A 23,877-nucleotide genomic window follows, 5' to 3' on the forward strand; every position below is an offset into this window, starting at 1 on the left:
AACTACTCCTTATATTTATATATCTATAATATATATTATACAAGTTTGGATTATTAAATTTTATTGGCATTTAATTATTTTGATTTTAAAATCCATTTTGCCCCAGATTTTGATTTTTTTTCAGTTATAATTTTTTTTCTATTTCTACTCTTCAGTCGAAATATTTGAACTTTTTATTAATATGATCCGAAAAAATATTGGGGTAAAATGGGTCATACAAATTTTCAAAAAATCACAAGTTGAAAAAACAATTTTTTGAGTTCATTTTAAAAATTCTGAAGACTCATTGTACCCCTGATATTAATTAAATTTTATTTGAATATTAAAGTCGCTTGAAAAAAAAAAAGAGTAAAGTGAAAAATTGGTCAATTAAAAAAGTTTTAATTTAAAAATTTTTTCAATTAAAATTTTTGACAAAAATAATTATTTAAGGCTGAAAAAAATTAATATCTACACATCCATATATATATATATATATATTTTCTAATCATAAAAATGAGCGTATCTTAATCATAAAAGAAAAAAAACGAACGGCCATCAATGATCGACGATGATCCCGTTAGTCCGAGCAGCTCATCTCTCTTCCCATGTTGGACTTGTCGGTGACTTCCAAAATTAATAGCTAATGTCTAAAAATATCTCGAGTCCGGAGCATAGAAAATAATTTCATTCATCACATAAAAACAAATTACAATAATTAATTTTTTTACCTCAGTCTCTACCAACAGACCAACACTTTGATGGGAGAGACCAAAAAAGTATTCAAGTAACGTACGTTAAATTAATTAGCAAATTTTACCGGAAGTTTCGACATCTCAGCTTGTGTATATTGAGAGACTCACATTATCCGGCGTCTCATAAAGCGGACCGACGTATGCATGCAGGTATGATGAGCAATTGGCGTTTAAATCTCGTCGTGGACTTGAGGTAAAGTAGGATAAGGGCGTAGTGGTTACCGTTCAGTGCGGATGCTTACAGTGGAATGTCGTTTAGCGACTTCCCTCTCCTCCATATATATATATATAAAGATTTATAAATTTATATATATATATCTACCACAATACCAAATCCATCCTCTTCCACACATATTTTATTCGCTATATGAGCTCTCATCGGTATCTTTTTGTTCAAACTTGGACGTTTGCACTTGATATTTTCCTCATACCTCAAACCTTAACTTCCACTGGATGGTTGCTTGATAAAACTGCGGTTTTAAATAAGAGATCGTAAACAAAAAATTTATTTTTTTTTTTTTTTGCCTCTAAAAACTTAACGACGCATGCCGAAATTACGATGACGGAAATCGAGTCCACTTAATTTGTTCATATGTGTTGTGATGCATACAGGCAACAAATCTTATTTTTTTATTTATCGCTTGTAAATTCGTTAAAAATTTTTTTTTAAGTCCCATTTTACCCCAATTTTGATTCCACAATTAAAATAAAAATTTCTCTATTTTAAAATAAACTCCTGAAAATTTTTAATAATTTTTTCGACCCACTTTGCCCCAGACATAGAAGAATTTTTTTGCTCGATTAATTTATTTCAACCAGAGAAAAAATAAAATTTTTTTTTAATTACTGTGATACGTGTAATCTTCCTTAGTACTGAGTTAATTACAAAATATCTAATTACCTAAATTTAAAAAAAAAATATTTTTAACATGACGATTATCTTTAACGATTTCTCAACATTCTAACTAAAAATTTCAGTAATGGCTGTATTATCTTTAATGACTGATAATAACAATAATTATCATCAATATCATTATTATTATAATTATTATTAGTAATGATATATTTAAAGATATTACCAAATAAATGATTAATGTCAATAAATATACATAAAATTATAGACAACCTAAAAATCTGTTTTGAAGAAAAAAATCAAGGACATTAACATACGGCACGTGGCGGGGACTAAAGATACGTCAGATACGTCATGTAAAAGAGAAATAGGATCTATTAGAAATACAACGCAGTTGACATTTCAATCGCGAAGGTTCTTGTCGATAATTAAAAATTAGATTTGCAGGAATTTTAAATCCTGATCGGACTGATAACTCATCTCCCGTCTCTTTTTGCTCACTTCAGCGAGTAGATCCAACCCAATGTGATAAAAAAATATATCATGAATTAATTATATATATATCCAAGGAATTTTTTGCTCTATGAATTGTAAAAGAAAAATTTTTCTTGGGCGTGAAAAAATTTAATTGAGGAAAGTAAAAATTTTTTGCTCCAAGAATTTTTTTTTTTCTACATATCTATATATATTATTAAGTGATTTAAGTCTGTATAAAGTATAAGTTAATGTAAGTTTATAAGTACGAGATTGCTATTCGTCCGAGGGGCGTCCCCGTCAGCCCCATCCGGCGTCCTCAGTACGATTGACTGCGCGCGCGAGACCTAACACCGTAATAAGTGGTCCACGAGAGGGGAACTCCTCCCCGGTTTGTTGGGATCTAGTACTTACTGATCCCAACACTCCACGTGGTGGTCGCAGTCATTGCGCGATCGCGGTAATGTTATTTCGGCGCGAGTGATATCAAGATATATGTATTATATTACACGTATTTACGTCTTCTCTTACTTGCATATACAAAGTGACCATTCAAGCCCATCGTAAAATTTTATTCACCATTACTCCAAGTCCAGTGTCATTCAGAATCCTCACATTTGAATTTGAAAAAAAAAAATAATTTAATTAATCGGTCAATTAAAATGTAATTTTGATAAGACTTGAGATAAATAATTAGAGTGATGTAATGAGTCGGTCAAGCAAAATGTATCGATTAAGTAGCGGGTTCGGCTAATTATCAAGTGATCTACCTTAGGCATAAGATATTTACTGATCCCTACGGCTACGGCGTTGACAATTAAAATGACAAGTGATTGTGTGACGAAAAGAATAACTTGAATTCTACTTGGCCACTGATCTAATGTGGTCAGTCATTGGTCTAGTGCTTTACGAACCGAAAGAATATATTTTGTGTGACAATGGAGGAAAAACTTGACGTTTTGACAGACTCGTGGGCTCGTGCAAAGTTTCATATATTTATTTATTAATTAATGCGATATAAATAAAACCTTTTAATAATTATTTTTATTAGTGGGCTGTGATTTTGACAGATTGTGATTTGTCAGTTGAATGTTGAGTTGTAAAATTTTTATAATAAATTAAAAATTTAAATTTAAAATTATAATATATAAATATATATTGATATATATTTACTGTAGTGCGTTTAAAGTCAAAACGTCAAGCTGGAGATCCTCGAAATGTTTCCGCCGCGCACCGAGGCGCCGACCGCTGACAAACTCGCGCTTTGTTACGCTCCACATGTGGATATGACCACTGTCATGGAGGTCGAGGTAATTTATTATAATTTTTTTTTTATAATAAATTATTTTAAGCGAGAGCCCAATTTTCGGTTCAAGTTTTTTTAAAGTCATTAATAAATTTTTTTTTAAAAAAATGATGACGTTGGTTTTTGAACTGATAAAAAATACTTTCTAATCCTCGGTACACTATTCGTCGATCTAATAATAATGACAATAATAACCACGATAATAATGATTAATATATATATGTCGTCGCATACCAATACCTATTATTGGGAAATAATACTTTTAGAGTGTTATCTATTTTTTACAATTTTAAAAACTCATTAAATTGTCTTTAAAACTATTAAGCCAAGGCTACCTCGCCGGACCACACGGACATTTTGTTGACGAAAATATTTTTTAGTTTAAGATTTTTTTAAGTTTTTTCTATTATGACTTTTAAAACTATCCGTCGAAATTACGGTTTTTTTTATTAATTTTTTTGAAATATCAAAATTGGTGATGAACTTGTGGATTTTAAATGTAAGTAAAAATATAACATTGATGTATGTTCAGTTGAGTTTAAATTTGGGATCTATCAGAAGAGTTGTATGTCGAAAAAGACTTTTTGAATTTTTTAACTCGAGTCTGGTGAACTCGGACATAATTTTGAGAATTATTACCGAGTTATTTTATTTTAGTACTTATCGGCTTGTATTTTATATCATTTGATCAGACACTTTTTGGTGACGATAATAGACTAATAGATTGGAGAAACAATTGATATCAAGTAGAAACAAAATTAGTGAGTTTAATTTTTTCTGGGTTATCAAAAATAAAATTCATTTTGTAAAATTATTTGTGAGGTTCAAATTTTGAGCTCATGATCAATAAATTCTTGTGATATTTTCCATATTGAGAGAAAAAACTTTGGAGTTTAAAAGTGCCAGCGATGTTGGAATGAAGATAAAAAAAACTGAAAATTTTTTATTTTCATTGAAAAAATTATTTGAAAAATAAATATCAAAATGAAAATCCCGATTTGTTAAATTTTTTTGAGGTGTCTAGAAAAAAGTGGGGTAGATTGGTCTCAATTTTTTTCAGTCTTCATTATTGGAGTCATATTTTTTTTTTAATTAAGAAGAAAAACAGAGGAGCGTAATGAACCTCAGAAAATAAAAAAATTTCTTTTTTATCAAAAATGCCTCAGGTCGTCTACTTACTCCAATTTCCCTAGACCTCGAAAATAAAAGATTGCAACTAAGAAATAAAAATTTTTTCAAAAGTTAACTAAATTATTTAAGGATGTGACAAATATTGAAAAGAAAGAATTCCCACCAACACTTGGAAATTTTTAACTCATAAATAATTATTAACAAAAAAAATTCTTAGTCATTTTGAAGTAACGGTATAAAAATAATTAAATAGTAAAATAAAATTGTAAAATAATAAAATGCTGTCCCTTTAATCACTCGAATTTAAAGTGAATAAAAAGACGGACAATGTTTTGTACGTAAACTTTTTGAAGTGCTCATGCCCGAGGATCGATATCTCGCGGAGATTCCTGAGATTCCTCAGTGAAGCGGGTTCTTGACGTCCAATTGTACGGGGAATAAAAACCAAAAAAAAGAAGTTGTTTTTTTATTTAATTTAAATGCATCAGACTCATGCATTATATATTATATGTTTTGTTGATATTTTTATTGCAGGATCGTTTGACGAGTCACGGAGGAATATCGTCGCTCGGTGGTGGTAATTCGTCACCTTATTCAGGTGCACATCACCATGGTCATCGGGGCAATGGGAATAACGGTGGCGGAATGCCACATCACGGTGGTGCATCCTTACCAACTTCGGACTTCCAACCTCCTTATTTCCCGCCGCCCCATTTCCCGACACATCACCACGCACCGTCTAGCCCTCAGCATGGTTTGGGACAACCGCAACATCTTGATTACCTTGTTGGTGACCCTTACACACAGACCCTCAATACCCTGCATCAGCATCATTATAATCATCTCAGTGCAGCGGTTACTGCGGGACAGAGAAGTGGCGATCTCAGAAGAGATGCAGAAAGTATACACGTGGTAAGTCTTTTTTTATTTTTATTTCAAGTAGCGTTCAATTTTTTTTCCCGCAGATAAATGTATTTTTAAAATTAAATGATAATTTATCTTCATTTCGAATTTATAAAAAATTAATTAAAATTACGTTTTTTTTGCCGGATTTTTTAACTTTTTAATATTCTCAAAATTTTACCAAGTAATTATGTAAGTCCGTTACATCCGTTTTTAATATAAAAAAATTTATTTTAATTTTTACGTATCGATAAGAAAAAAAAATTTAATAAAAATAAAAAAAATTGAAATTTATATTAAATTATTTTTTTTATTCAATTTATGGGAAAAATTATATATGTATATATTTTTATACTCAATTCTATCATTTTTTTCTGTTCATAAAATTTTTCGTTTACAAAGACCGCAAAAAAAAACCAATTGAATTTTTGTAAAAATAAAAATTACAGTTTCAAAAATAAAAAAACATTTGTAAGATTTAAAATTTTATCTGACCTCATCAATCTGATCATTAATACGATATATATATAGATATAAATAAAGACAAAGAAATATTGCACAATTTTAAAGTTCCGTTAAACCATCTCGTCTGAATAACAGCGCGAGCATTGATCGAAATCGACTGATAGCTCTCATAAATCCAAAACTAAATCATCAAAGCTATTTAAACATTATTTTAAAATAAACTAAATTCGTATTTGTAGCCGATGATTAATTACTGCACTCATAAATATATATAGCATACATATATGAGTTAATATTACAAGTAGACGCGTGTCATTTCTCATGCAAAATTCATCATCGATGTCCTGGGTTAGTTTGAGTAAGACCTCGAGTAACTTTCACATCGGGCGATTGTCGGCACCGAAAATAATAACACACGGGCCAGGTCCACCACACACGTGATATACCACAGTCTCCAGCGAGTCTCTCCACTGCCTCTTTGCCACTAAAATTTCACTCTAATTGACGCTCCGCGATTCCCCCTCCCCACCCCGCCGCGATGTACTACCGCTCCGTTCATGCTCACATACCACACGCAGTTTTGCGAGCAGAGGGACCATTGCGTGCTCCATATTTTTATTCCGTCTCAATCCCACGGGCCGATGGACAATATTACAAAAAAAAAAAAAAAAAAAAAAAAACGACTGGAATATCATTCAAGAAATTCGAGCCTAGAATCCAGAGAATCCGGTGGCCTTTGTATTTCTCAATTAGTGACATCTGTCGTTACATATTACATACAAATTCCTTCTGGATACAAATAACTATCATTTTCACCATTTTTTATATATATTATTATTACTACTATTATTATAATATTGGAGTATATATGGGAGTAAGTGATGTTAGATTGAATATTTTGAATGTTTATCCAAATAGTCGGAACAAAATGCTAAGCGGCGCCACAGCTGCTACAAATAGTTGCCCATAGTTTTGGTAAAATAACAGCCGAGTTATGCGTAACATTACTTTATTTATTAATATATGAATGGAAATGTTTAAAGATATTTTTACTGAGCTTGTAAAATGACAAAATTTCGAAGTTGACTGCAGAATGTTTTTGGAAAAAAAATTTTTTTTTATACGAGAGGGGACAGAATTTTGGTTTTTTGAGTGAAAACTCATGATTTAAAATTTCATGGTAGCAAAAAAAAATGACAGCTGAATTTATGGATTATAAAAAAGAAAAAAAAACTACTTTGACATTCTATGCCAAAGTAATTCGCTTATTAAGTTCTGGGCTTTGACATTCCTTGGAGGTAGATGCCACGGACGTTTGCTTTGAGGGAAAATATGCCAAGAATCGTAAAACGCCGGGGATGACGCAAGTTGCCGTGCAAAAACACGAGGGTTAAACCCCGCATTTAAACAAATTAATATTTTTTCCAACTGATTGTCGCTGAGTATAATCAGAAAGAAAATAAAGTGAAAATAGTCGAGTAGTTTGCTAAGAAGAGCGATCACATATTTTTCGGCGCGATGAAATAACGATAAGATATCCGCCCGCATTTGCGAGGGGAGTCAGTGAAAGAGTGAGCCACCGAGCGCACAATGCCAATAATCAGCCGAGTGGTTCGATCAACCCCAACAAATAGCTTTATCCTTACAAAATACACCAGACGATCATCGTTATCTTGTCCCTTATTTTTTTCTTTACGATACAATTTTTATTTTTCAGCAGTCAATTGTCGCACATGAGCTACAACGGCTAATATTTTTTTTTTAAACCATGAAATCTTCCGGCTCACTTGTACTTGTATTGCACATCTTAAACATATATATGTATGTATGTATGTATGAAATTGTATAGCGTATGGATGATCACGACTCCGGAAAATCCGAGGAATTGTATGTGCGCGAAAAGGCTTGAACGCAGCCGCCCTTTCATATTTACTGCAAGATAACCTTTTACTGCCTTCGACCTTTTCAAATACATTATATATAAAAGATGAAAGAGTTTTAAATATATATATATATACATATATATACTATTCATTATTATTATCAATGTTATTATTGTTGGCCCGAATTAATTTAAAATATAAAAAATTTAATTTACTGTAAAATTGATATAAATTCAAAAAAAAATTATTTTTCGATTATAATTTATTCAAAATTATGAAATTGATCCAAAACGAGTTTAGTAATTTTTTTTTATCGTCTAAATTAATTATCAATGATTGTTATTATTGTTGGCCCGAATCGATGTCAATTTCAATAACTTTTTTTTTTTCAATAACAAAAATAAGTTTTAATTTATCATAAATTATGCAAGCAATATATAGCAATTTTAGTAATTCGTAAATAAATTTTTAATCTCTTATTAGCCAAGATCAATACTGATAATTATTATTAATTAATTGACTCTATGAGTAAAAAAAAAAATTATAGCGAAACAATAAATTAAATTGTTTAGTCAATAAATAACATGAGCTTCAATTAATAAATTTTTTTCAAGTACTTTCTATGTAGCACAAGAACAATCTGGAATTATTAAAAAGTAGAGTGATAGCAATCTCTTTTGTCGAGATAAATAGATTGCGAATTAATTGTATCCGTTATCTTAATATTGAATCAAACATGACGAGTAGCCAGTAGACAAGTATACGCACTCAATATATTTATATATATATATATATATTATTAATAAACCGGTATGTGGTTTATAAAGCAAAAATAAAATAATAAACCGCGAACAACACCAGCCGTAGCCGCGACTTCAACTTCGGCTTTAGCTAAAGCGTTAAGTAAATATATATGTATATATATATATTTATATATATTTTATTTCATTATATAGCTGTATAATCTTTAACGAGAGAAAGGCGATCACATTTCATCTCATTAGTTGGGGCCAACTGTGCTTGAGGTTACATCAATTTATAAGCCAACCCGCGATGCAAGTCCAATAGTCGCGGTCGCAGTCCCAGTCCTCGGCTACTTACACCGCCCGCCAGTTAATTAACACCGTTTTTTTTTTACCGCGTGAAAGTTTATTCTGAGAACACTCTCAATGTAGACTCGCGATAAAACACCTCCGTCGCACCGATAAAACACTGATTTTAAATCCCTTTTTTGAATGCCCGCGATCTGCCGCGCAAATTTGAAAATAATTATTATCAGTTATCAAGCACTAATAATAATCGTAATTGATTGCAGGTGAATGACGGTCATTAAATTTCAAGGCTAATTAAAAATATCAAGCACTTTTTAGGAAATAAAAAATTTTAAAAAAATTGATGATAATAATGATCGGGTGGATAAATATATTAAATATATAAGCAAGTGCATGAAGCCTCGGGTTATAATGTAAGCAGTCGAGTTGGGCATAATACAGAGATTAAATTAACTGGAAAAGGAGGTAATCGTACGCGTGTGTATATAACCGCTGATCCTCGTGGGTGATATGTAGAAAGAGCTTTATATATATGTATGTATGTATGTATGTATATAAGACCAATTGTCTTGTTTTATGGCTTAGCCTCGAGCTAGCTGTAGTAGTAATGTAATGCAATGAAACATTTGAATGGTTTACTTGAATGTTCAAATTTAATAGTTTAAATTGTTGGTTTTATTTTTTTTTAGTTTTTTTTCATCTCCAGGTTATTTATGGATTTTGATAATCGGTAATTTTGTACTAATGAAACCGTTTATTTTATTGTTATGAGGATTTAATTAATTTATAGAACATGATTTCGATACTCGGAATCATGGAAAGAAAATAATTTTGTAGGAAATTTATTTTTAATTTTACAAATAAGAAAATTATGACAGCGCGATAATTTCGAATTTGAAAAAAATTTTGAAAATTATTTTTTTAAGAAAGTAAAAAAATGTGAAAGGGGTAAAGTGGACTGTAAAACTTTTGAGAGTTGAAATTACGAGGGATAAAATGAGTCATTGATTTTTCTAAGGGGTAATATGAGAATGCGGGGTAATTTGGGCAATGGAAAATTTTTTGAGCAAAAGTTTGTAAATTTGATTCTGATAATTTTTTTTCTGAAATATTTTGAGATAAAATTGGAATGATTGACATTTTTTTAGTATGTCCATTTTGCCCCATTCGATTGATTATTTCGCTGAGTGTACGGAAAAAAATTGAAGCAGTTTATTTTGTAATTTATAATTTATAATATTTGATATTTATTGAAATTAATAAGCGGTGAGGTAGAGCACAATTATATATGATGGTAAATAAAAAAAAAAAATAATGTGAACCCTTTAAATATGAGGAGATATATTATTATGAGTAAATTAACATAATTTATGTAAAAAAAATAAAAAAATTATGTATCGAAGGTAAAAAAATTTATGAAAATTTTCTCATATATTTTAAATGTTTTTTATTTGTGAGTGTGTGCTACTTTGAGTGTGTGGAGCTGCCGAAACGATAAAAAATTACCGTGGGCCAGTTTCCGTAACGAGAATAATGATCCTGGTATGAGTGCATTAATTAACTTTGTGTTCTGAGTTCAGTTGTTTCGAAATTATTCACTAATAAAATGTGATTCTAATGCAACTCAACTCCCGTTTGGGCGGACATGACACAGACGCGCGCGGGTTTATTTAATTCAAATTTATTTTTAAAACTTATGAGTAGATTAAAAAAAATTCTCGTGCACTCCGGCTTCTTTGTAAATTCGTCAGCAGATTCCATCTTTCGTGATCTGATCAACGTTTACTTTACTTATTTTTTTTTCTTTGCCTCCAGCTTCATACGTGAGAACCGACAATCACAAATAATAGTGACAGTTTCTTTTTTTTTTTTAAATATAAAATAAAAAAAAGGACCGGTTTTGTTTTGAATTTTTTACTCTGACGCCTGTACTCAATTTTGAAATTTTTTTTTTCGCACGATATTTATGGCCATCGTAATTTGAATGAATAAATAGTTTTTATGTACGTGGTTTGATCGTTTTGCGATTATTTCTTAAAAATTATTCATATGTGATGTGAATTATTAAATATACTATTTTAAATTAAAATTGTGGCTAAAGTATTCGAGATACGGTAAAAATGTATTCTAACAATTTCAAAGGAAATTTAATTTTCTTCAAAAAAGGTCTCTTATAAATTTTCTCTAAATTCGATATTTTCAATGAAATTTAAATTTCTATTCTGGAAAAGAAAAATTAACGGAATTTTGACTTTCATAACTTTGAATCAAAATTCTGATCAAACGATCGTAGATATGAGAAAAATGTACTGATACAATTTTATAGGAAATTTTATTCTCTACAAAAAAAGTCTCTAGTAACTTTTTCCTAAAATCGATATTTTTTAAGATATTTTACATCAAACTCCAAAAGTACTTTTTGTAATTCATTTTCAGTTTATAAAACTTAAAAATCAAATTCTGGCTAAACCATCAGAGATATGACAAAAATGTATGATATCAATTTTGTAGGAAATTAAATTTCCTACAAAAAGTATTCTTGGTAATTTTCACGTAAACCCAATATTTTGGGCAGAATCAATATTTAAAGTAAAAGCTAAGTAATGAAGTTCCTCAATTATAAAAATTTCACTGTTTAATTGAAAATCAATCAAAAATATTCTTATAAATAAAATATATAACAAATGAATGAAACGTTAACTTGTAATAAAAAAAAAATAACAAAAGTGAAAAAATATAAAAATCAGCAATTCATTCTTATCTTAATAGAATCGCGGTTACAAGTAACATCGATTACTTTTAAAACGATCATCATGACGTTTCAAAACTCAATCGGTTTTGTATGTCGATCAATCGTGACCTCAGCAATCATCAAGAAAAAAATTATAATTAATATTTAACCATTACAGACAAATATGCACGCGTCCTTTCCATACGACGGCAGCAGAGGCAGCGCGGGTGCAGGTGTCACAGGTGGAAGAGGAGTCGAATACGGAGTTCGACGTCCCGACGCACTTCTTCCACCCCACGGACTTGATCAGACAGATCTCGTCCTCAACTCGAGTCTCGTTGACGACCCCCAGGTGAGCGACGATGTACGTAATCGCAACGCACATTTTTTTTTACTTATTATATTAAATAATTATATATAAATTTATTTCAAATTCTCAATAAATTTAAATAAAAAAAATTTTTTTTTATGAAAAAATGCGATAATATCGAACTGATTGACCTTGCAGATAGAAGGTAGTATTGATTACGTAACAACGTTGGGAAGAATTTAATTTTGGTATCTACTTGGACGTCGGACCCTCCCTGTAGTAATTTCAAAGTATTCCGACCGGCCACAATATATAAATATACATATTATATATATATATATTGTGACATAGCTTGTGCAATCATGAATTGCAATTAGAAATTAATTATAAACCCCAATAACAAAAACTAATAGTCATTATAATAACAATAATAAGTAATAAAGAATCAATTGTATAATTAGTAAAAACAATTTTTTTTTAAATTACAGAACACTAATGTCGATGACGGAGGATTTATGAATGATTTACCTCTTCTGAAAAGTGAGTAATTAAAAATATATATATATTTTTTTTTTTTCATAGGAATATTTCCTATTTTTTTAATGTAAAATTACTAAAGACTTAAAGGGCAGTTACAAAATTGGATCGGCTAAAGAGTAAGACAATTATATTTAATGCGGCTGATAAACATAAAAATAAAAGCTGGAAAATAGTCTACAGTTACTGTATGTAATCTATTATATATATATTTATGTATCTAACCGGCGTATAAGTATAATTTGTACGCGACTGGAATACATAATCGGGCAACTGGTTTAAATTCACGTCGATATATATATATATATATATATATTGGTTCAGTAATATCGAGTAGTATATGTTGGGTTGAATTGCCAGCAGTTGAGCTGATAGCAGTTTGTAACAGAGTCGATCGAATTTGAAATAAGAGTAAGACACAAGATGGGTTTTACCTCAGATATTTACGCAATACAAATGAAAGTTAATTTTATATTTGTAACTATAACTATATATAAAAATCTAGGTGACTTGAGGCTTGACGCCTGATATGGAAATTATTTTCATAAATTATTTTTTTCTACTCACGAATCCGGGCATTTTTTTTTAACTTTAAATTTTCGAGTAAAAAGTTTCAAGTCAAAAAAGTAATAAAATATTTTTTCGCCCGAAAAGTGGCCTGGGCACTGAACATAAGGCCAAAAACTATCTAGACCGAAATTTGGCTGTCAATTAGGCCTAAAAATCGCTGAAATTTAGTCGACCACCGGCCAAATTTTATTTACGGCTGGTTTATCGTCAAAATCATTCAGAAAAAATGTAAAATACGGCCTAAGTTATATGTAACAGCAAATACTGGTGTAACACAAACATTACCAGAAGCATCGGGTTACACTAAAAAAACTAGGGAAACAAAATTTGTAATAAAACCCAGTATAATAAACACCGGCCACACACAAAGTCCCTAGATTACCCGCTTATTAACCCACAACGGTTTTTATTTCCCCATGACCTCAAACAAACCAAAAATTTCTGTAATCTAAAGAAAAAAAAAATAGACTACGATTTGCTGTCAACAGTAAATGACAAACTCTCACTTGAGTCTTTAAAATTTAGATAATTTGGTCTAATAGAAGACGTTAAAGACTCGGATTTTTTAGTGACAATAGAATCACATGCTTTCTGGCACAATTCTCATTGTGTCGGGGTGTGTACCTCGACAATGGTAATAAGGGAGAAATGCTATAGAATTACCAGTATAGTCACAGTCTCGAGTAGACACGAGGTATCCGAGGTGTGAAAAAAATAAAGAAAAAAATTCGTGCCCGCGGGCGTATCGAGTTTCGTTATTGTTATTATAATTTACACGCCGGGTAGTAGTTTTTGGGGAGGTCCTTCACCACAGGGGTATTACATACAGATGGCTGTTTGTTAAAATGTCATCGAGGGTTATTATACGCCTCGTTACTTACTACTTACTTACCGTCTACTAAATTATTTTTATTTAGACCGTCACTTTCATTTTTTTACCCCCTCCCCTTTCTAATCTCACTCCCGTCTCTCCCGTCATTACTATCGCACATCATTATTTATTACTTTAATTACTTAATTAATAATTACCCGCTAACAGACGATAAAACGAGTCCGACTGACTGAGCCTTTGAGGTTTTTATTTATAATAAATAAAAGTTTGTAGTTATCGCTAAATTTTTAATAACTGGGATGATTTATTGAGATATTATTATGAGATGCGATTATACTTTTATTAATATTCATCATGTATTTACTCTTTGAGTCATGGATATGATGATAATAATAATAATAATAGAATCTGCAGACGTGATTTAAGTTTACAAGAGTTTAAATGAAAGAAAAGACCGCGGATTGTAGCGTGATCGTTAAAGATCACTCACCCATTACATCAAGGACGTGGATCTGTTGCTTACGTAAATAACGATATACATCTAAGTTGTATATATTTATTGCATTAAGGTATTAACGGGTAAATTATTTTTAAATTGATATTAAAGAAATTATTTAAACTCGTGCTTTGACTCTCGTTTTAAATTATCAGTAGACTCGTGAGAAGATTTATCTCTTTACTACAAACGAGGAGACTGAGGCAAAATAAGACGTCAACTTTGTGCTTTAAAATTACTACCTGCGGTTTGAAAATTTAAAGAGGACAAGTTGGCCACTTTGAAATTTTCAGTTAATTTTGCACACCTCAAGGGTGAAAGCGCTTTTACACTATAGAGGATCGAAAATTTTCGAGTAACTGACTCACGTTCGATCATTTCTACTTTTTTATAATTTATTTGAGGTTAATATCAAGTTAAAAACGGTTAATTCACGAAAAATCTAGTTGCCATTTTAATTTTGCTTTTATTTTTCTCCACCAACTATTGGCAGCAGCACTAGTCAAAGTAAAAAACAGCGGGATCTTCAAAAAAATTTTTAATTTAAAAAAGTTAAGATTGAAAAAAATAAAAAAAATTAAACTAAAAATAATAATTTGATAGCTCATTAAAAAAAAAATAGATTAAAATTACAGAATAAAAGTATTAATGAACTTGAGCTGTCTATGTTTGGACTTTTGAAAAGTTTTTATTTTTTTCAACCGGCCCATTTTGCCCCACATTTATTTTTATATTTTAACCACTTTAAATTAATCTTATATGATCATTTAACCATTAAGTACCAATAATATGAAACAAAAAAAAATTATTTGTTAAGACCGCCGTATCAAAATAAAACATAAAAAATAACTTTCGTATCTTTTTAAATTCAAACAGCATTTCAAAAATGGAATTATTAAAAAAATATAATTGCTGTTATAAGTATATTAGTAGAACTGACAAAATTTTTTTTTCCATTTAACATAAGTTGTTATTACACGACAGACGTACGTGATCAAAATTTATAGATTCATTTCTGTTATCAATAAATTTCTCCAAAATGAGTAAAATATTAATCTATTACTATAAATTATTAATAGTAATGATTATAAATATCAATAAAGTGGAATCATGTGGTAGTTCATCGAAGCCAAAGTGTCCTGAGTACACGTACAAAGGTTACGAAGAACGTTCGGACATACTATCAAATTTACCAAGCGCTCGTCGACTAGGACAATTGTCTTTAGCCGGTACTCATCAGTCTATGACCTACTCATCAACAGATTCAATAATCAAGTCGCAAGATTTAAGTGTCGCTGATCAATTGAGACACGGGGTCCGTGTTCTAGACGTTACAGTCCGATTACAAGACAGTCTGTTCAGACTTTATTCACGTGGAGTGGATTTAAACAGCACTCTGTTCAATGTTCTCTTCGAAATAGAACAATTTCTCCATTTTTATTCACGGGAATTTTTGATGTTAATAATAAATTACGATTATGGCGACACTGGAGATATTGGTTATGATAAAAAAGACGAAGCATGTAAAAAAATAGATCAATATAGACACAGTGTTGGTGGCTGGCGTATTGTCAAAAATTGGAGACTTACTGATACCCTAGATCAGCATCGTAGTAGAATATTATTAGCGACCAACGAAATTTTTTTTGACAATGTGCTTATTGGCTTAAATCTCGGTGCTTGTTTTCAGATGATATGAGAATACAAAATCAAGCTGATGAAATTTTTGATAAAGTTGATTATAAGTATTCTCAGTACTCGAAACTTCAGATGAATTGTCATTCATATATGTCTTCATGTTTTGTGTATAATATGGGACTTTATGTTTTTGATAAAAATTATAATACACGAGACGTCACTAAATTTCGTGGTTACTATTATAATGACAGTTATAAATGTATGGAACCGTTAAATTATAGAATTGGTAATTCTAATCGAACTTCTTGTTTCTTAGCATTAAATATTTATTTACTTGATTTTATTACACAAGAAATAATTGATAATATTGATATTAATAATAATAATCTTATTCATTATGACATTCATAATTAATTATTTACAAAATAAATTTTCTTTTGAACGAATTGAAGTTATATTTTTTTTCATAATTCAAATTTTTGTCAAAGGTCCAGAGCTCAAACAAGAAAATCTTATTTTCCATGCATGGTAAAAATTTTCAACTTTACATGGCGAGATATTTTGGCGTGAAAAACTTTTTGGCCAAATTTAAACGAAAAAATTACCCGTGTAACTGAAGCTCAAAATTTTATAATTGAACGTTAGTATAAAATATTTTTTGTCCGCGCAGATGTGAAAATTGAATGTATAGAGAGAAATTGGAGAGGTTGAGCTCGACAAAATGGAATCGCCGTCCGTTTTATTGAATTTCGAGTTGGCAAAATGGTAAAAGACGTCGTGTAGAGACTTGTCTCTATTTCCGTGAGCTTTTGGGCGCGTGCACACGCACAATTTCCTAGGTAATCAACGCCGCCGGAAGCAAAACCAATCGTCACGGGTTCACTTATGTCGCAGAACTTGGATTGGTCGGTCATCATCATTTAGGGTGTGACTTTGCACCCTTGCTTACAGTTCAGACTTTTCAGTTAAAACTTTTCACCGTCTGAATCCCTCGACGTCTCGCCTCGGGCCCAAAAAGTCAACGGCTATTAGTTTTAATTTTATTATACGTTTTTTTGAGAGAACTCACGTCGCGATCTCTCAATTACTCGGCACGATAATTATTATTTAAGATTAGATTCACTCGACTTAGATCCCGATACTGCTGGTCACGCAGCGATGGAAAACATTCCAGCAAATATAATAAAAAAATATTTAAGAGAATGTATGAGAGTTTTTATCATCCACATATTTCTATGGCTCGTGAAAGTTTAACGGGTCATGTCATAATAAACTCCTGCAATCATTTGTTATCGAGCATCAAGCTAAATGTTCAATAAATATGTCGACAGATTATCAAAACTCCTTTTTAAATTGAAAATATTTTTTTTTTTTTAAAGTTCAAAAGTTAATAAAAATTTTATTATAAATTACACGTCAACTCTAAACATGTCAATATTTAAATTTTATTGTCTTTAAAAAATTCAATCGACTTTTTTTTCACAGTATCATAAATTTTGAAAAATTTTGTCTGTAAATTATTTATAACTTGGTAATAAATAATAAACTTTTAATTTAATTTAATTTTAAAATATTTGACACGTGTAATTAATTTTATAAATTATATATTATATATTATCTGATATATATGTACATATATTGTGGAGTGAATGCATCTAATCGTTAAGTAAATGTAGCGCAGATAGTTGATTTATATAATTTATATAATTGAAATAAAGTATATAAATAAAAAAAAGGGCGGAAAGAAAACGTGCGCGTGCTTGCCTGAGGTATCGAAAGCCTCACGGGTATTAAATATATTTATTATTATTATTATTATGCGCGGTGTGCTAAATATTATTGCGAAAGTATATAAAATATAATAAAATTTATATCTGAACTTAATCACTGAGGACTTATCCGATCAATCAGGATCCGCGTTCTGGGAAGAATTTAAAATTCCCGCCAATAATTTTTTTTAAATTTATATTTATTATTGAGTAATTTTTAATTTTTGAATGAATTTTTAATAAGTGAGGCAAAGAAAATGATTTGATCGAGCCTCCGGCGGTAAAGTATTGGAGGATAAAGTTTTGCATCTTCGGTGAACTGAGCATGTTTTCGTAAGATAATACGCGGCAGTCTTGACCGTTTTATATTATAACCGACTCACCCTTGTGATGGGTATATATCTTGTAGCGGATATTATTAAGCATTCCAATGGATGCAATAACTTTGTTTTCGGTGCACATACAATTTTATATTTTATTTTTAAATGAGAAAATTAAATTTTTCATCCTCAAAAACATATTTTAAAATTTGCTTGCTCATGCAAGTTAAATATAATTTTCATAAATTTTTTTGTGTAACCAAAATCTAAGAATTTTTTTTTAAGTGAAAGGGGTAAATTGACATCGTAAGAAAAATTTTATAATGCAAATTTTCGTCCCCAAATAAGAATTGGGTGTCAAGACTCAGTTTTCAAATAAAAAGTTGTCACTAATTTCGCATGGCTCAAATTACCCCACCTCCTCTTTTCCCCTTAATAATATTGAAAAAAAAAAATTGCCGCTAATTTTACCCCTTGTATTTGAAATTCTTTAAAAAATTCATACGATCCATTCTATTCCAGGGTCCATTTTGCCCCCTTTGCCCTCTATAACAAAATTTTAACAATTAAAATTTTTTTCTTGACAAACTTTCGTGATATATATTTACAAAAAAAAACTATACATCGAAATAAAATAAAAAAAATATTAATTAATAAAAATGTGATAATTATTGCAGACATAAAACAATCAGACAGAGGTGAAAAAGCAATGCTATCAGGCAATGCCCAGCCAGTGGATGTATTCTGCTCAGTACCAGGAAGACTATCATTACTAAGCAGCACAAGCAAATATAAGGTCACGGTCGCCGAGGTTCAAAGACGACTCTCACCACCCGAGTGTCTAAACGCGAGTCTCCTAGGCGGTGTTCTAAGAAGGTGAGGCCATCATCACACAGCTTTATAGTCCTTCAGATCTCCATCCTCATCTTCATCCTTATCCTCGACGAGCAAAGAGAGAGTAGAGATTGTTAAATCCACAATGTTTATTTCGACGTCACGTTTATGAAAAATAATCTGTTGATTCTCACACACCTGCACCATTACCAATGTCCACCTATCTCACCGAAACACACTGACCCCATGCTAATGACTCTCTCTCTCCCTCTTTTTCTATCATTCTCTCATTCATACGCGCATTCACCAATAATTATTTACAATCTTTATATTCATTCGAATGTGTACATATAAAATATAACAGTATCTTGTCATATAGTTTTTTAAATTTTGCCCTGTCAAATAAGTTGTATACTTAATACTGTATGTTCATGTTTTTTTGAAAACAATTAAAAATTTTACAATCTTACTAAATTTATTGTTTTTATCCATTAGTATTTTGATTAAATTTTCAAAAAAGCGTAATCTAGAGAAAAGGCGGGAAAATGCGTAACTCAAATTTTTTTTTAAATTTTAGGTAAAAACTCATAGAGGATAAATTGAGCCACTTCAAATCCCCGAATTAAAATCAAAATTTTTTTTTTCAAGAATTTAATTGAAATTTTCACTAAAAAATTTTTTTGAAATTTAATGAAAAGTCTCAATAATTAAAAAAACGTAATAAATACAATATTAAAATATTTTTGCTCCAAAACAATAAAACTAGATAAAAATACCCCGCGTAAGATAACGGTTAATTCTAACGGTAAATTAATATCCCGAGTTTTTGTAACGTCTTATCAACTAACCCATGGAAAACAACACCGACACCAGCACATCCCCGATTAATAACTTCCCAGGTACTTTTGTTCCTTTATCAGATCCACCAGCTTCGAAACTATCTATTACGCAATCCTTTATACTATCATACCTTGATAAATAATTTCCCAGTTTGTAGCTCCGTCTTCCTCCGTCCCGACATAAATTTAATCTTTACAAAAAATTTTTTAATGCTCACACTCAAATGTAAATTTTATCACATAATCTAGTGTCAATCGGAGCCGCGAGCTAAAATTATCCTCATAAAATTAATTTTTTCTCAATACAACCGATTGATTAAATTGTTCCCTATTAAATTACGTACAAAAAAATTCGATGTCTTAATAAATTTTCATTTTTTTTTGGTCATTATAAAAAAAAAAATGGCTGACTCTGCTATAGACATTTAACGATCACGATAAATTTATTTTTGAATTATATGACGAAGACTAGTAGTCTCTGTCTGGTAGTTGAGTACTCAGGAGATCGGTGGTGAGAAAAGAGGGTCCTCATCGTCACCATCCTTACTGTAGGACGTAATAATAGTAATAATAGTAATAGTTATATTATATACATATATATATAGGAGACTATAGTCGACGGGTTTTAGTTTATAAAGACGATGGTACAGCAAACGACGGTAAAAGAGCATAGACAGGAGGATATCGTTTCTCAAGACAAGCCAACGTAATGAGTCAAGCATCCTTCGCATCACGTCCGGTTATTTTTTATCATTTTTTTATTTTTAATCATTATACTGAAATAAATTTTCCTTATGAATATTAAATATAAAAAACAAGTTATATAATATGTATTTAATTATTTAAAATGTGAGCAATAATTTTTTTTTTTTATTTTGTGAGAAAGATAAAATAAAAAAAAAAAATAAATGATTTCGAAAACCGTTATGACGATGATGGATCGGTAAAAAATATGTGAATTCAATTGGATGATGAGAGTACATGAAATCTGTACCAGTGAGAAAGAGTATGATGACGGGCGAGCTTGCTCAATAGTTACATTATTGACACGACGGCAATAGAATATGCTAATTACAATTATGACGAGTTATATTATGAGTTATTGTAGGTGATTAATAGCTGGCTTTTGTCAATTCATCGCGAAATATATTTTTTTTTTGTACTTTGAAAAATTATTTTATTTGTTATTTATTTTGTGTGAATGGAAATTATCTCGTGAGAAAGTAAATGAGTGATGAAAGATCAAATTTAATGGCTCGATTTGTTTAAATGGGATATTAATAGTCTTGGGGATTTTTTGCAGAGCTAAATCGAAAAATGGAGGCCGATTGCTAAGGGAAAAGCTGGAAAAAATTGGACTCAATTTACCTGCTGGCAGGAGGAAGGCTGCTAATGTTACTCTACTTACGTCACTGGTTGAAGGTAAATTGGTATTTTTATTTTTTTGTTTTTGGAAAAGACTACATTGCATGCTTGAGATGGTTGGGCTTCCATCTGACGGCGGTCATAGACAGATGTTTAATTGAATGAGTTATAAACCGCGAAATTATTTAAAATTCTCAAAGCTTGTCGACCATATGGAGGTTGGAAACTTTTGAAAAATTTGGAACTTCATTCCATCTTACGGCATAAAAAATTCCAAGTTTAATTGATAAGAGCTATGGGAACTATAAATGAAAGCTAGACAGTTTCAAGGCTTCAAATATTTGTAAAATTAATTTTTGAAACTTCATTCCATCTTACGGCATAAAAAATTCCAAATTTAATTGATAGGAGCTATGGGAACTATAAATGAAAGCTAGACAGTTTCAAGGCTTCAAATATTTGTAAAATTAATTTTTGAAACTTCATTCCATCTTACGGCATAAAAAATTCCAAATTTAATTGATAGGAGCTACGGGAACTATAAATGAAAGCTAGAAAGTTCCAAGGCTTCAAATATTTGTAAAATTAATTTTTGAAACTTCATTCCATCTTACGGCATAAAAAATTCCAAATTTAATTGACAAGAGATACAGGAAGTATAAATAATAGCTAGACAGTTTCAAGGCTTCAAAAATTTGTAAAATTAATTTTTGAAACTTCATTCCATTTTACGGCACAAAAATGAGAAAATTCAAATTAAGTTTAAAAAGTGACAATCTATAGAAAATCAAAACTCGACACCCTACAAGAAGACCCATCTGACGGCATAGGCGAAATTTAATCGATCAAAATTTTTTTTAAGCCAATTAAAACTAAAATTTAAAAAATATGTTAATTAGGTTCGTCTGAGGTTAAGGTTCACCCAAATAAACACAAAAAACATAGAAAATTATGTTGATTCAATCTTACAGACAGACGTAAGCTCCCGTATCTGCCTACTGACCGACGTTAAAAACGGAATAAAAGTCTATTGTACATGAAACAAACTAAAAAAAACCATATATATCAATCGTCGTCATGTTTATATCGACGGTAGATTGAGACGTCAAAGCACCAGAGTAAGTCAGAGCCCGATACAAGTGGATCTTTTTTTATTCGCCTGGATGACTGTTAATCGCGAGCTCTCCGCCTAGTGTATTGTATAATATATAATGTACGTCAGTAAATGTACATACAAGTTACGACTAAAGAAGATGAATAAGAAAGGATAATAAAGAAGAGATAAGAGCGTATTCATCATCAGCCCTAAACCTGCCACTCTTAAAGACAATGTTTTAACGACATCGTCGAAGTTTGTCAGAGTGTGCTGGTGAAGACGTTGATTATAATTTACGAGCATTACCCTACACATAAAACACCGTATTTAACCTTTGCTTTAACGAACCGTGCCTCTTGTATGTACTATATATTGTAATACATTGCCTACATTACCTACACTGGCTTGCATGTGTGTACATTCGCCGGTTCAAGGGAGCAACCACTCAAAACTTATCAACTTCAAATTAGGTCCCTACTCTGTCATCTAATCAATAATTTACCCACTTTTGTTCAAACTTGGGGCAAGTTGGGCAGTTGAAAATTTTTTTTTTTTTACTGGGATTAAATTTTTAAAAATTCAGACTGGAAAAAAATTGGTGACCCATTCGGCCCTGTGTAGATTTTTTTTTTGATAACCGATAGTAATTTGAAATATTTGATGACTCAGAGTATAAATAGCCTATTTAACGGCCGATTAGAATCCGCTGGGATAAAATAAATATTTAAATAAATTGTCTGATTTCTCTTGTATTCCGTCGCCCACGTAGTTTAGTTTAGCATTCTCACAATCGGGCTTATCTACAATTAATATAACCCAGGGTTTACTGGCCGCAATGACAGAAAAAATGAATGAATGAATAAATAAATGAAAGCAAAGGGACAGAAGGCTGCAATGATTTTTGGAGCGCGAATGAGGTGAAAAGGTGCATTTAATTTGAAACAAAAATTACGGAACTGTGGAGGGCAAAAGAGTTTAGAAAAGAAGCTGGACAGTGTGCTCAGTGCCCACGCTCTTACGTGACGCACTTGCGGTCCAGCTCTCGGTGTCGGTGAGATGAATAAAGAAAGAGAATCCCTAACGGCGTTGCGAAAGTGTGGGAACCGCCTCTTCCATTACATGCCCCCTTGCCCCCTCGCTCTTTGAAAGTCTCTTTTCCATTCTACATTACGCTCCGCAATCGAGACAACACTTACCCGGTGCCAAAGGTCCTGGATCGATTCAGTCCGTCCGCTCAAAATATCTCATATATTTTTAGGCCAATTCACTCAATTATTAATTTTTGATTAATCAAATTTGCATTTTTTTTTTTTTATTTACCAGAAGTGAATAAAATTTTTTCTGCGTTTAAAATAATTAGGGAGAGTGGGGCAATATGAGACACCTTTTTTTTTATATATTTTTACTTCGTCTCTAAAAAAAATGGGGTAAGTTAGTTTCGAGTAATGCAACTAAAATTTTGACCCTCCCTTAAAAATCAGTGGCGTACAAGTCCAGTAATAAAAAAAAAGAGCATTGATTTTTGAAAAATCAATTTTTATATATTTATTGAAAATAGAGGTGATAAGATTGAGATAAAAGATATAACAGGTGTAGTAAACACAGATTTACACCCCAGTGCGACATTAAATGATCAGTATCTAAAATATACTCTTTAGTATAATATATATAGATATACTTGTATATTAAAGTATCTATTCTAAGATCAATCACGTTCACTCGACCGCAAACGCTGCTCC

General features: G+C 30.9%; 1 protein-coding gene across 5 annotated transcripts in view; it reads left to right on the top strand.

Moving 5' to 3' along the window:
* LOC103575662 (transcription factor AP-2-epsilon) overlaps positions 1-23,877 on the top strand; it is a 51,235-nt gene that overhangs the window by 23,687 nt on the left and 3,671 nt on the right. For 2 of the 5 annotated variants that reach the window (XM_008555521.3, XM_008555518.3), the window contains exons 2-6: positions 5,033-5,410; positions 11,711-11,896; positions 12,331-12,382; positions 18,682-18,880; positions 20,981-21,099. In XM_008555521.3, the coding sequence (XP_008553743.1) occupies positions 5,033-5,410; positions 11,711-11,896; positions 12,331-12,382; positions 18,682-18,880; positions 20,981-21,099 (934 nt within the window). Of the gene's footprint in view, positions 1-2,466; positions 3,372-3,521; positions 3,867-5,032; positions 5,411-11,710; positions 11,897-12,330; positions 12,383-18,681; positions 18,881-20,980; positions 21,100-23,877 lie in introns of those variants that run through there. The other 3 variants (XM_008555520.3, XM_008555522.3, XM_008555519.3) reach the window with 3 other exon arrangements.

The sequence above is a fragment of the Microplitis demolitor genome, chromosome 6, assembly GCF_026212275.2.
Source record: "Microplitis demolitor isolate Queensland-Clemson2020A chromosome 6, iyMicDemo2.1a, whole genome shotgun sequence".
Lineage (NCBI taxonomy): Eukaryota > Metazoa > Arthropoda > Insecta > Hymenoptera > Braconidae > Microplitis > Microplitis demolitor.